The sequence below is a fragment of the Trichomycterus rosablanca genome, chromosome 25, assembly GCF_030014385.1.
Source record: "Trichomycterus rosablanca isolate fTriRos1 chromosome 25, fTriRos1.hap1, whole genome shotgun sequence".
Taxonomy (NCBI): domain Eukaryota; kingdom Metazoa; phylum Chordata; class Actinopteri; order Siluriformes; family Trichomycteridae; genus Trichomycterus; species Trichomycterus rosablanca.
Window position 1 is genome coordinate 18,419,086 of NC_086012.1, and position 15,124 is coordinate 18,434,209.

Sequence of the window (15,124 nt, forward strand, 5' to 3'; positions counted from 1 at the left end):
AGGCTCATGTCAGCTCTTCAAGCGTTTTCGTCTCAACGAGCGTCTAGTTTAACGATTTACGGTAGAGAGAGCACACGCCCCGCCCAACACGCATGAAGCCCTCATGCTCTACTTATTCACCGTAACGTACGGAGGAACACGCTAGACCGACATGTTCCTCCACCTCCCACGCAGGCACCTCGACCGGACGTTAGGAGTCGCTGTTGCGAAGGCAAACACGCGACCGATTGTTTTAGTCCCGATAACCGAGCACAAACGAAGCAAACGCTCATCCAGTCGGGTGCGGCTCCCGGGCGTGGCCGGCGTGGAGGAATAAACGGAACCTCTGAGAGCTGCAGAACTGAATTAAACACGACGGAGTGAATGTGCTGGTGTTTCAGGCACTAAAAGTTTGGACACTTTGTGTTTATATGCGAGCGACATCAACAAATCCGGGGTGAGACAATTAAAATCAGCAGTAAAGCACACAACACACACACACTACATACACTACACACACACTACACACACACAACACACACACACTACACACACACAACACACACACTGCATACACTACACACACACTACACACACACAACACACACACTGCATACACTACACACACACAACACACAACACACACACACTTCATACACTACACACACACACACACTACATACTACACACACACTTCATACACTATACACAACACAGACTTCATATACTATACATAATACACACGTACACTACACACACTAATACACTATACACACTCATACACAACACACACACTACATACACTAATACACTACACACACTACACACGTACACTATACACACTCATACACTACACACACTAAGACACTACACATACTTATACACACACACACTACACACACTCATACACACACTACATAATCATACACTACACACACTCATACACTACACACACACTACATAATCATACACTACACACACTCATACACTACACACACTAAGACACTACACATACTTATACACTCACACACACTCATACACACACTACATAATCATACACTACACACACTAAAATGCCCCCCACAATATACCGAGTCTGTTAATGGAAGTGTGTGTGTGTGTGTGTGTGTGTATAGTGTATGAATGTGTGTGTGTGTGTGTATAGTGTATGAATGTGTGTGTGTGTGTGTGTGTATAGTGTATGAATGTGTGTGTGTGTGTATAGTGTATGAATGTGTGTGTGTGTGTGTGTGTGTATAGTGTATGAATGTGTGTGTGTGTGTGTGTGTATAGTGTATGAATGTGTGTGTGTGTGTGTAGTGTATGAATGTGTGTGTGTGTGTGTATAGTGTATGAATGTGTGTGTGTGTGTGTGTAGTGTATGAATGTGTGTGTGTGTGTATAGTGTATGAATGTGTGTGTGTGTGTGTATAGTGTATGAATGTGTGTGTGTGTGTATAGTGTATGAATGTGTGTGTGTGTGTGTGTATAGTGTATGAATGTGTGTGTGTGTGTATAGTGTATGAATGTGTGTGTGTGTGTGTGTATAGTGTATGAATGTGTGTGTGTGTGTATAGTGTATGAATGTGTGTGTGTATAGTGTATGAATGTGTGTGTGTGTGTGTATAGTGTATGAATGTGTGTGTGTGTGTGTATAGTGTATGAATGTGTGTGTGTGTGTGTGTGTATAGTGTATGAATGTGTGTGTGTGTGTGTGTGTATAGTGTATGAATGTGTGTGTGTGTGTGTGTGTATAGTGTATGAATGTGTGTGTGTGTGTGTGTGTATAGTGTATGAATGTGTGTGTGTGTGTGTGTATAGTGTATGAATGTGTGTGTGTGTGTATAGTGTATGAATGTGTGTGTGTGTGTGTGTATAGTGTATGAATGTGTGTGTGTGTGTGTGTATAGTGTATGAATGTGTGTGTGTGTGTGTGTGTGTGTGTATAGTGTATGAATGTGTGTGTGTGTGTGTGTATAGTGTATGAATGTGTGTGGGTGTGTGTATAGTGTATGAATGTGTGTGTGTGTGTGTATAGTGTATGAATGTGTGTGTGTGTGTATAGTGTATGAATGTGTGTGTGTGTGTATAGTGTATGAATGTGTGTGTGTGTATAGTGTATGAATGTGTGTGTGTGTGTGTATAGTGTATGAATGTGTGTGTGTGTATAGTGTATGAATGTGTGTGTGTGTATAGTGTATGAATGTGTGTGTGTGTGTGTGTATAGTGTATGAATGTGTGTGTGTGTGTATAGTGTATGAATGTGTGTGTGTGTGTGTATAGTGTATGAATGTGTGTGTGTGTGTGTGTATATAGTGTATGAATGTGTGTGTGTGTGTGTATAGTGTATGAATGTGTGTGTGTGTGTGTGTATAGTGTATGAATGTGTGTGTGTGTGTGTGTGTGTATAGTGTATGAATGTGTGTGTGTGTGTGTATAGTGTATGAATGTGTGTGTGTGTGTGTGTGTATAGTGTATGAATGTGTGTGTGTGTGTGTGTGTGTGTATAGTGTATGAATGTGTGTGTGTGTGACTCAGCCGTTCAGAACCCACGTCCCGTCTGGAGCGCCACGTCTCATCTCAATAAGAATGAACGTCTCTAGGAGCTAAGCTACAATTTCAAAGCTAAATTTAGCCGCTAATCATCACGCCAGCGTTCAGAGAGCAACAAACAACACAGAGATGAAGAACGGCGTGAAAAAGGAAGGTCGGTACGTTAGCGACGCTCGGCAGTCGGGTAAACACGTGCGATAAAGCTAACGAGGGATCGGTGTGCACGTCAGCACGTTCGATGTGAAAATATAACAACGTTTTACTCTGTAGTGAGCGGAATAATAACAGCTCGACGTGAGCTAATCTGATTGGTTACGTTTATTCCACAACGTCATTTTACTTCGGCTGTTCCCTCCCCCTCTAACGTAGCTTATTACGTCTGTATGTAGACGCCAGACCGGCCGATAGCACCGCTAGGGATTGAAACTAATGGATCCCAGCAGTAGCAGACGGGGGTCTGGCGTCCTCCCTTTTGGGGTTTAGTAGACTAGCATGATTCTCTCCGTGCTCATCTGAACATTCTCGCTAATGCTAACTGCTAAACTCACACGTTCAGGTAAATGATCCGGGTTACAGGATTTAACGACGCGCTACCTTCGTTTATCTGCACACGGGACCTTTATCAGGTGACCCGAGTCGTACTTTTACCTCCGAGACCCAGGCGGTCCGAGCTGGAAGGTTTTACTGCATCGTGTCGCATGTGCTCGGTCGCTAGGACCTAGTTACTCTGTACACAGCACAAGGCGTGTAGTAGGCGTGTAGTAGGCGTGTAGTAGGCGTGTGCTGATATCAGACGCACCACACACGGCTGATCCTAAAAGGCACAAACGAGTTTTAAATCCTCCGTCTCGCTGCTAGCATGTCTGTTGCCGTTTAGTTTGTCTGTAGTTGTCTTGCTAACGTAGCTAACGTAGTTAACACGCACAAGCCTCATTTGTTTCCGCGTCTTTTTTCCTATTATAATTTTTTTCAAATACGTTGATTTATGGCATGATGAAATACCCAGAATTCATAGTGAGCGCGGTACAGGATTTTACTTTAGTCATAGCCGACGTTACGTTAAACGCTCTGGCGTCTGTAAGAATAACGGAATATTAGCATAAACTGTGACGCAGTTACACGGCGAGGTTAAATCCGAACGTAATATCGGCACACGCCTACAGCGACGTCGTAATAATCGTATAGCTTTTATTTTAATACCTTTAGCTCATGTTCAGCAGGTTATGAGTTTAAATCCGTCTTTATGAGACGTGTATTCTAGTCACGCGCTGATCTCCGTTATCCCCCGTCTCTGTGCAGTGCCAGTGATCAGCCAGCAGAGGGCGTAACTGCAGCAGTTATGAGGAATCCCCTCGGGCGGATGGGCGCTTGCTGTGTGTGTTTTACAAGCATTCAGTCCCAGACAAAGACGACACGCAGGATTTATTTCAATTTATTCATTAAAATCCTTCACGTTCACGTGCTGCGCCGCGTCGCTTCTTTTTTTTTCTCCTGGTGCGGGTCAGGGTGGATTATTTGACCTGTATTCATGAGCACTTTGATTGCAGCATCAAATCTGACCCGGATTACAGCTGCGAAGCTTTTATTATCATTATTTTTATTTTTATTTTTATTATTATTATTATTATTTTATTATTATTATTATCATGATTATTATTATTTTATTTTTATTTTATTATTATTCTTATGATTTTATTATTATTATTATCATTATTATTATTATTTTATTTTATTCTTATTTTATTATTATTATTATTGATTTTATTATTATTCTTATTTATTTATTTTTGTTTATTAATATTATTTTATTATTATTATTTTATTATTATTATTACTTGTATTATTATTCTTTTATTATTATTATTATTCTTTTATTATTATTCTTTTATTTTTATTTTTTTTATTATTATTATTATTTATTTATTTATTTTTTAGTTGGATTAAACGACTGTGCAATAATAATTTCTCCTCTTGCAACGAATGCTAGCCATAATCGTCTGTTTACGTCACGTTTTGTCACTAAATATTGTTTGATTTGCTCAGAATGTCTGATGGAATCTGTTCTGGAATATTTTCTGTACTCTGTGACCTGAATGCTAAAATATCCGCTATTAGAACGTAACCTAGCAAGTCTATTTTTAAAAGATAACGATTACGTGAAGATCGTTGGTAGCTAGCGAGGTTTGCAAGCTAAGTAAGACTCGTATCGCGCACAGAGAGTCACACGCCAATCTACTTTATCCTGAGTCTCTGTGCAGTGCCATCGATCAGCCAGGAGAGGGCCGGAGGGGATTCCTCTTAACTGCTGCAGTTACGCCCTCTGCTGGCTGATCGATGGCACTACACAGAGACCCTTGGATGACTCTCCACCAAATATGACTAAAATGGAAGGGAACATGTAGAAAGACTTGCTGGAGTTACTCCTAATACTCGCGGTGTACGTTTGGCATTCGGGGCGCCGCCTGTCTGGTTCGATCCCGCTGTTAGATATTAGATGGATGTCGTGTCGCCCCCTGTGGTGTTTACGTGCACTGTACGCTAACAGGCCGCACATTAACGTAGAGGTAAAGCAATAAGCCTGCGCTCGCGTTCCTGAATGCTAATAACCTGTACAGATACACAGAACCTAGCACACGTACACGCAGCACACATGCTCTGTACATACGTGGAAAATGCACACGGGATCGACGGTCGCATTTATTTTTCAGAACAAGAGACGTTTGTTTTCTTTTGTACATCAGTAAATAATTCAATAAAAAATAATAATAATAAAGTCAGTCTGGCTCCTGATTCATCTCACAGCAGCGGAAGAACGCCGGGACGCCGGGACGAACACTCATCAGCTTTAATTCCATCGTGACGGGTCTCGTACAAAGTATTAAAAATAAATCATTAAAATAAAGAGAGAAACATTTGCACGTGGTCATGCACACATACACAGTGACGTCACCAGTCCACGGTTACACCACGAGGCCACGGCGAGGACGAATCACGAGTGTAAGAGTTCACTGTCCAAGCCTCGCCGTCGTAAACGTCGTCACAGTGGAGCAGAAGATCAAAACGAGAGGATCGACATCAAACAGTGATCAGTCATGAGGCTCACACATTCTAAATCCAGTCCGTTTAGATTTTTAATCAACCGGTAGCGGTCCGCGGGTCATTTATCACCGGGCCGCACAGAAAGAACAAGAAAAGCAATTACATTTCCAACACACTTCAGGTGTTATTGCCTCCTATCACCACTAGGTGGGAGCAGCTCAGGATTCACACAGATTTGCATTTTCTCCCAAATTTTTTTTTAGCACATCCAAATTTATCAATTGCATTTTGCTTCCTCTCTACTGATGTTAATCCCCGTCCTGATTGAGGAGAGCAAGACTGTCACATGCCAGAGTTCATATGCAGATCAGCTTTGTGTACAGAGAGCCACACCCTGATCAGCATTATCCCTCGACTCTGTGCAGCGCCATCAATCAGCCAGCAGAGGGAGTAATTCGCTCAGATATGAGCTCCCTGTTCGGCTCCCTCCCTGTATAAACAACAAGCCAATCGTCGTTCATGTAGCCACCCCGCCCAGCCGGATGGCAGAGCTGAGAGCTTTCCATCATTTTTGATCTGATTTAAACTTTTCAGATCCTGGTCGTGATACAATCGTGATATTTTATAAATACGGCGATTATCAGAGCAACTTTTCTCTATTCAGCTTAAACTGCACACATATGATGAGCTTCAGTTACATTTTTAATCAGGATAAACGTTTTCTGATTTAATTGATTGTTGTTTTTAATCAGTGAGCCGTTATAATACTCCAGGTGTGAAAACGTTCTTACAATATTATGAGCTCCGGTGTCGGCGGTGCCACGGTCAGGTCGGGCTTTACACACCTATCGAAAGGAAGCACGTGCCAGCCTGTGGCCGGCGTGGGGGTGGTGCATGTGGCGGAGGAATCAGAAATCGTAATAGAATGTCAGAGAGCAGAACGATGATGACCAAGGGTCTGTGTGAGAACCTAGCTCTCTCCCTACACAGACGCATTTCCCATCATCCTACACTCCCGAGAAGAGGGCGTGTCTAAATCCTTAGCTCCCTTAAAATGCTCCTACTGAGGTTCTTAATTCTGAGTGATGATCTGACTGAATAACGAGGGAGCGTCCGACGCCTCCTCAGCGCTGAAGATCAATCCCAGCATTCAGTGCGGCACGACTTTCCTCACCAAAAACTACAAACATGGAGGACGGATCAAAGTGGAGCAACCAACAGAGTTCCTCATAAATGTAAATAAATTCTGGTTGATGTGTAATCGGTATAAAGGTGTAATTATTCGAGTGTGGGTTTATCTGTAAATTGGGACGTCAGGGACAGTTTAAGCGTTTTCGGTACACGGAGGGAGACGTTAGCTGGCGAGCTAGCGGCGGTTTGAACACCTTGATGCTAACTGTGTTAGCTTAGTAAGCTTAAACTTAAAGAGTGGACAGAGGGAGGAGGAGGAAAACGCACCGTCGATCCGTTTATGGTGTCCAGTTGGGAGCCGGAGGAGACGTTTATACCAAACGAACGTTTATACACAGAGACGGACGTACAACATGAGACGATGATGACGACGATCACTGCCTGGACGTGTCCGGCTCCTCGTCCTCGTCGAAGGACGCGGCTCCTGAACGATCCAGGATGCTGTACCAGCAGAAGACCTCCTGAAACACATCGTCCTCCACGCCCAGCTCCCCCTCCTCCTCCTCGGGGGAGAGCGCAGACTCGGAGTAGGAGTGGTAGCAGGAGTCGCCGCGGCTCCACAGTGAGCGGAGTTTCTTCTTGCGGGTTTCGTCCGACGGGAGCCGGAGCTCCTCCGTGGGCTCCTGGGGGTCGGAGCTCATCCCGATGAAGCCGGGATCTTCGTCCTCCGTCCGGCACGGGGTCGAGCTCTCCTGATTGGACAGCGCGCTGTCTGTGGGAGAAAACATAACATCATAAAATATAATACGACTGTTTGACCAAAAGTAAGTGGACTACTGACTAACAGCTCTAAAACCTGGCAACTAATAGAGAGTCGATTCCACTACCACCACCGCGTTTCACTGTTGGTTTCTACCTTGCAGCTCTCCCATGGATACCGTTACCATGGATATCGTACTAATCGTGGAGATAACGGCCCTTGCTGTGGTTCACTGAAGTCCCAGACTTAAAAAAAACGTCTTTTTAACCCTTTCCAGACAACTGCTGCATGTTTAGACCTTTCAGCTCGATCAGGAACAGGAAAGGGCCTTCCCTAAACCTGTTGCCACATAGTGAAAAAGGTATAATAAGCTTTATATAAATATTGATTGATTTTATTCACCTATAAGCAACGAGAGTCAAACGAAACCACATGACTTGTAACATAATAATCTCATAAAAATACGATACAACTGAATGACCAAAAGTATCTGGACCACTGACTACCAGCTCTAATACATGAGTCGGTTCCAGGCCCTGAAGCAGCAAATCATCCCCGCATCACACTACCACCACCGCGTTTCACTGCTAGAATGACGTTCTGTGTTAGTTTGTCTTGGTTAGCAGTGGTCATATTAATTGTGGAGATAAAGGCCCTCGCTGTGGTTCACTGGAGTCTCAGACTTTCCAGCGTTTCAGTGCTGCATGTTTAGACCTTTCAGCTGAAAATACGGTATGACCATATGACCAAAGTAAGTGGACTACTGACTACAAGCTCTAAAATATGGCAACTAATAGAGAGTCGGTTTCACTACCACCACCACGTTTCACTGCTGGTATGATGTTCTGTGTTTGTGTTTCTTGGTTAGCAGTGGTTTCTACCTTGCAGCTCTCCCATGAATAACGTTTCTGCCCTGTGTCTAATCGTGGAGGTAACGGCCCTAGCTGTGGTTCACTGGAGTCCCAGGCGTCTGATTAATCCTATTTCAATACTGTTGCCACACGGTGAGAAAGTTACAACTATTGTGCTTTTACAGTGCGAAACACCTGAGGTCAGTAATAAAGAGCGGCGTCCTAATACTTTCGGTCGCGTGACCTGGAGCGGCGTGGACGTACCGGAGCTCTGGGTCGTGACGGTGAGTTCGTTGTTCTGCGCGAGATCTTCATCGAAACAATCTTCATCCACGTCGTCCTCGTCCACCGAGTTCCAGGCGCGCAGCTTCGCCTCCGCTATAGCGAACTGCTCGGCCACGCCTACCAAGATCAAATCAAATAAAAGTCACAGTCACATTATAACCGCCCCCAGGGTGTGTGTGTGTGTGGTGCTGGGGGACACGCCCACCTGCAGCGAATCGTGCCTCCTGCTCGCCCTCGGTGAGGTGTGAGTACAGGTTAAAGTGAGACTGCAGCGTCGCCGACGACGGGTCCAGAGGTTTGGACCAGCCCTTCCACTCGATCAGGTGAGCCACTCTGCCCTGCGCCATGGCCGTGGGTTTGGTCACATGATCCTTCACCACCTGAGAAATACCTGTGAGGGGGGAGGGGGAGGGATCAGCAATGGTGGGGTTAGCTTAACGCCCAGAAGAAAAGAATCATCAGACAAAACGTGTCATGTGGTCAAAAGTATTTGGACACCTGAGAAGAAGTGAAAATGTAACCGTGTAAATAAAGGTAAAGTGTGATGTCATAACGTGGTACCGTTCAGCGAGGATCTGGCCAGAGCGGCGATCTCCTGGATGCTCAGAGCTTTTCTGGATTTGGGAAGCATTTCGACAGGTTCATCTACCTGAAAAGAGACACAGAGGTCAGTGCTAGTGCGCCTGCACTCCGGGTCCTGCAGGACCTGGACACACCGGGCACAAACGCCGGGCACAAACGCGGAGGGCATGGATGAGTGGGGTCAGTTCACTACTGGTCAACACACACTCACACACACACACATTCACTCAATGTATAGATTGTTTTATTATGATTTAGTCATATCCAATCCCATGTGTCCAAAAGTATTCGGACGCCTGACTGTGATTTTGTATTAAAACAGAGCGTGGTGATCTTTTCATCCAGAACAGCCGCTCCTCTGAGGAGGCTTCTCACAAGACTTTGGAGTACGTCTGCAGGAATTTGTACCCGTCCAGTCAAAATATGACAGCATTTATACGGTATGGCTGGGCGCTGATGCTCAGTCGGCGTTCCGGTTCATCCCAGAGCTGTCGAGTGGGGCCGAAGGTCAGGACTCTGTGCAGGACCTTAAGGTTGAAACGTTGCATTCATTAGTATTTGTATAAATAAACGCGTCCGTTTGACTTGGTTATGATGGTGAGCGCGTCTCCTGTCTCGTTCCTCACTGCGCCAAAATATTCGACCCACATAACAAACGGAACCTCCCGCTGACCCAGAATCCCAGAATCCCTCTCTCAACCGTTTCCTAATCTTTCTTCCTTTTTCTCCCAGTTTAGTCGTAGTCAGTTCCTCTTCCTCGGCTGTAGACCCCGATGGTGTATGAGGAGGGTATATTCTCCTGACACGCCCTCCCCTCCCTCTTCTTATCCTCCTGTACTTCGGTGGATCGGTGCATGAGGTCGGTCTCACACACGGAGAGTCACGCGCTGATCTCCACGTTCCTCCACTTCTGTACAGGCACCTCAGCCTACTAACCAGGGTCCTTACACAGCCTCGAAAAGACCCCGCCCACTGTTTAGTCCCGTCTTTACCCACCCAGCAGACCGATTGTGGCCGATTTTGTCTGCTGGCTGCATGCTAGGGGGCGCCCAGCTGACCGGAAGCAGAGCTGCGATTCGAGCTCGGAATATCCTGCTGCACCAACAAGATGCCCACGATTCCAGATAGATATATGATAGATAGACAGACAGACAGACAGACAGACAGACAGACTTTGTTGATCCCAGAGAAAATTAAAGAACAAACAGGTATCAGTTAGCCTCGTTAAGTCGGACCTTCCCTAAAGCCTTGGTCATATGTCTGTGCGGGTCCTAATTATGATCCTAATTATCAAGTTCAGGTAATTAAGCCACGCCCACTGCAAACAGACGTATACAATCATTATTAGTTTAAAATAAATTTAAGTTTCCAAATTCTCTCTGTGCAGCACCTCGATCAGCCAGCAGAGGTCGTAATTGCAGCAGCGATGAGGAATTCGATCCGGCACTCCTACTCACCTGTATTTAAATATTTCTATTATTTTCTAAGCCAATAAAATACTATAAATACATTAAATACATCACTGTAGAGAGAAATACATCGTGTACATAAACACTGGTAAATTTCTTTTTATTAAATTGCACCGTTGAGCGTAAAATGAGAATTTATTTCTCTACATTAGCATAAACGCTGACGCTGAGCCGCGGTTCCCGTGAATCTATAACAGAATCAGAGATCTGATGAGGGACGAAGCGTCCGCGGTGCCGTGACGCCTCAGACGGAGGAAAACAAGACAGTGTTGAATTAAAGCGAAGCTGAAATGTCACAGCGAGCCACCTGAGCTCGACTCTCCTCGCGCCGGCAGCGGCGTAATTAACGTGGTTATAGCAACAGGCACGGCACGAGACAGCTGGTCCCGCCGAAAAACACGTCATTAACTTCCTGTACCGCGCACGAACCCCGAGCAACAGGAGAGTGGCAGCTGTGCAACATCTGCATGAACAAACACCGATGTTTTACTGTGCACATCGTTCCTACAGCACCTGAACACGGTCGCGTGACCTCCACACACGAGCGCCGGAGGGAAAAGAGCTCACGGCTCGGGGTTAAACGCTGCTTCTTACAGTGGGTCTGTTCGGCTGGAAACGTTTAGGACTGTTAGTGCTGCAGGGACACGTGGTTACAGATGTGTGGAAAATGGGTTTAAAACACGAAGCAGATCATAAAATTAATCTACTAACTACCAAGTTCCAAACTGAAAGTCAAAGCAACATCAGCACAAGAACCGTTCATGAGAAGCTTAATGGAGAGTGAGGTTAGTAATATGGTGATTTAGATGTAGTCGGTCAGTAGTGAGGTCAGTAGGTTGGTAATATACTGTAGGTGTAGTTGGTCAGTAGGGTGATGATATAGATCTAATCGGTCAGTAGTGAGGACAGTAGTGTGATGTTTTAGATGTAGTCGATCAGTAGTGAGGTCAGTAGGTTGGTAATATAGGTGTAGTTGGTCAGTAGGGTGATGATATAGATCTAATCGGTCAGTAGTGAGGACAGTAGTGTGATGTTTTAGATGTAGTCGATCAGTAGTGAGGTCAGTAGGGTGGTAATATACTGTAGGTGTAGTTGGTCAGTAGGGTGATGATATAGATCTAATCGGTCAGTAGTGAGGACAGTAGTGTGATGTTTTAGATGTAGTCGATCAGTAGTGAGGTTAGTAGGGTGGTAATATAGGTGTAGTTGGTCAGCAGTGAGGTGATATAGATCTAGTCGGTCAGTATGTTGATAATATAGGTGTAGTTGGTCAGTATGGTGATGATTTAGATGTAGTCGGTTAGTAGTGAGGTTAGTAGGGTGTTGATATAAATCTAGTCGGTTAGTAGTGAGGTTAGTAGGGTGTTGATATAAATCTAGTCGGTTAGTAGTGAGGTTAGTAGGGTGTTGATATAGATCTAGTCGGTTAGTAGGGTGTTGATATAGATCTAGTCGGTTAGTAGTGAGGTTAGTAGTGTGGTGATAAACATGTAACTGGTTGGTAGTGTGTTGATGTAGTCGGTTAGTAGTGAGGTTAGTAGGGTGGTGATATAGATCTAGTCAGTCAGTAGTGTGGTGATAAACATGTAACTGGTTGGTAGTGTGTTGATGTAGACGTAGAGTGTCAGTAGTGAGGTCAGTAGTGTGTTGATGTAGATCTAGTTGGTCAGTAGGGTGGTGATGTTGATGTAACTGGTCGGTAGTGTGTTGATGTAGATGTAGTTGGTCAGTAGTGTGATAAACATGTAACTGGTCAGTAGTGTGTTGATGATGTAGTGAGGTCTGTAGTGTGGAGCGCGGATTGAGACACAGCCGGTTGGTTCTGTATCCAGGCAACACGGAGCGGCCGCTGTCGCATCTTTCTTATAATGGCGCATAAAGCTGCGATTTATATAAAACCATAAATAAATCAGCGCCGCTAATAAACAATAACGCACATAAATCCAGATCCTGGTACATCACAAACACACAAAGATCAAAGCACAAACACGATAATAGAGAGAGGAGAGGAGGAGAGGAGGAGAGGATCGTACCTTTAAACCGAACTGGGGTAAAGCGGTCAGGAGCATCGCACACCCAAAAACACATCAGTCACCATCCAGAGGAACTGATCAACCACACCCCTACTGCTGCCGGGCTCGGTTCCGCAGGGCTGCTGGGAGCTTCATGGTGAGAGAAGTGTGGAGGGTTCGGGGTTCATGGAGGAGAGCAGGATGGATGCATGGTTCCTCTCAGTTCCTCTCAGCAGCGCGTCACTGCTCCAGACACCCGGAGCCACCTGTTCCTTAAAGATACCAACACCTCCTTCATCACCTCCTCCTTCATCCTCATCCTCAGCATGGTCCTCCTTCCTACACCAGAAGATCATGCAAGATAAACATCTGCAGCAGGGATTAAACATGGGTGGGTGGTGGATTCAACTGTAGGTTTGGAGAAAAGTTTGGACACCCCTCTGGTCACGTTCCATCTTCTGTCCTGCACATTTTTATTAAGATTTCAATTTATTTATTAAATTAAAACTGTTAAAATCAGCCAATAAAGAGTAAAAGTTAAATAAAATGTTTTAGAAGTTCATTTACATGCAACTGAAATCATATCATGCAGTTTTATTATTATTTTTATATTTTTATCTTAATATTAAATAGTTGTAATATTAACTAATTAAAAAAAATAAAAACTTCATATAAGCAAAAGTAATAAAGTGTAAAAAGAACTAAGTATAGCAGTAAATCTTTTTTTTTTTTTTATACATGGTGGGTTCAAATGGAGATCCGTATCACGCACAGAGTCAAGCATCCCCATAAACCCCCATCTCTGTGCAGTGCCATTGATCGGCCAGCAGAGGGAGTAATTGCAGCGGTAATGATAAATCCCCTTTGGCATTCCCACCCTCAGACCAGCCGATTATCGTCCTTGTAGTAGTAAAACTAACAGGAATTATACACACCGAATTCTACGAGTGACAAAGCGCCAACTAATACTGAATAAAGTCCCACCAGCTGCCCCAGGCTTGTCCAAATGTGCCTGATGGACACCCAGCCAGGTCGATAGCACCGGTGTGATTCTAAATGTGAGAGCTAGAGATCTCAGTGAGGTTGGTGTAGGGTAGTAGTAGACCTGCTAAAAACACGTCAAGTTCTGACTGTTCACACGCTGCTTGGTTTATCCATCCCTTTTAATTTACTTCACCAGGCCGTGCCGTCATTGCTGTGTGGCTGATCAGCGTAAACACCGTCTACTCAAACGTAAAAAAAATATATCATTTCAAAATAAAAAATTGCTGTCGAAGGCGTTTACTTACTTACACAGGTGGTCGGGGTGTCTGAACATATGCACCTGTAAACAGTAACAGTACAAAATCCCACGATCACCTCACAATACACATTTAATTTAATTCATATTTGTAATCGTTTTTTTATCCTAACCAGCAAATCAAATAATTCAAGTTTTTTTTTTTATATCAGCATATTAGAACTAATGAAAAATAAAGAGGAAAAATGTGGCTGTTTACTTGTATTATAAAACAATAAAACATTAAAAGTGTTTGGACTTACCTTAAGATTTCTCATAAATGTGTATACAATTTTAACCAGATCTTTAGTCATGCTGCACTTTTATGCAGACGCCATGTTATGCTCCGTTTTGGTTCATCTTCTGATTTACGTGAAAAAAGGTACAAATCCTCAACACAGAACAAAATTAAATATGATATTTAAACTAAACGTGGCCCCGTCTCTGTGCAGCACCATCGATCAGCCAGCAGAGGGAGTAACTGCAGCACTTATGATGAAGGTACAGGCTTCTATAAAGCGACCCAGCCAGGTCGATAGCTTTTGATTTAGGTGAAAAAAATTAAAAATCCTCAACACAGAACAAAATTAAATATATTTTAACTAAACGTGACATGTTAATCTAGTAAATAAACAGAAATCATGCAGTAAAATGTGCAAAATACGACTTATACTGCTTACATGTAAAAAAAAAAAGGGATTTGATAACCTATCCTTTTAAAAATAATAATAATATTATATATCTGCATGACAGCAGATAATTCAGTTCTTAGTTCCCAGTATCAGAATCACATATTTAAATGAATCACTCAAAAACAGAAATTTAATTTAATTTAATAGTCTAAATCAGGGACCCACATTTTGTCCGTGATTTTTTACGTGACCCAGGCAACACAAGTAATGCATCTACCTCTCTCCATTATACAAGATGTAACATAAAGCCTCCACAAGGGGGCGTTCACGTATCCTGATCTAAATGACTCAATTGGACCAGCTGGTTAAGGCACTTGAAACTGAAAATGTTCCACAGATTCACATCATCCAGGTTCCCTCGAATATCCTCACATAGGGATCAATAAATGAATAGATACCATCACACTCTCACTCTCTCTCTCACACACACACTCTCTCACACACTCAGACACTGTGCTGATGATGTAAGAACAGCATGCAGAAGCCTCATCA

At 43.8% G+C, this 15,124-nt stretch overlaps 1 protein-coding gene across 1 annotated transcript; it reads right to left on the reverse strand.

Annotated features, from left to right (window-relative positions):
- Positions 1–5,363: 5,363 nt before the first annotated feature.
- On the reverse strand, positions 5,364–12,915 carry fam131aa (family with sequence similarity 131 member Aa). Its single transcript, XM_062987242.1, has 5 exons — positions 12,683–12,915; positions 9,160–9,247; positions 8,804–8,989; positions 8,578–8,715; positions 5,364–7,474 (listed from the first exon to the last, which is right to left on the reverse strand). The coding sequence occupies exons 1-5, from the start codon at positions 12,716–12,718 to the stop codon at positions 7,137–7,139; spliced, it is 786 nt and encodes a 261-aa protein (XP_062843312.1). The 5' UTR covers positions 12,719–12,915; the 3' UTR covers positions 5,364–7,136.
- Between the last annotated feature and the right edge of the window lie 2,209 nt (positions 12,916–15,124).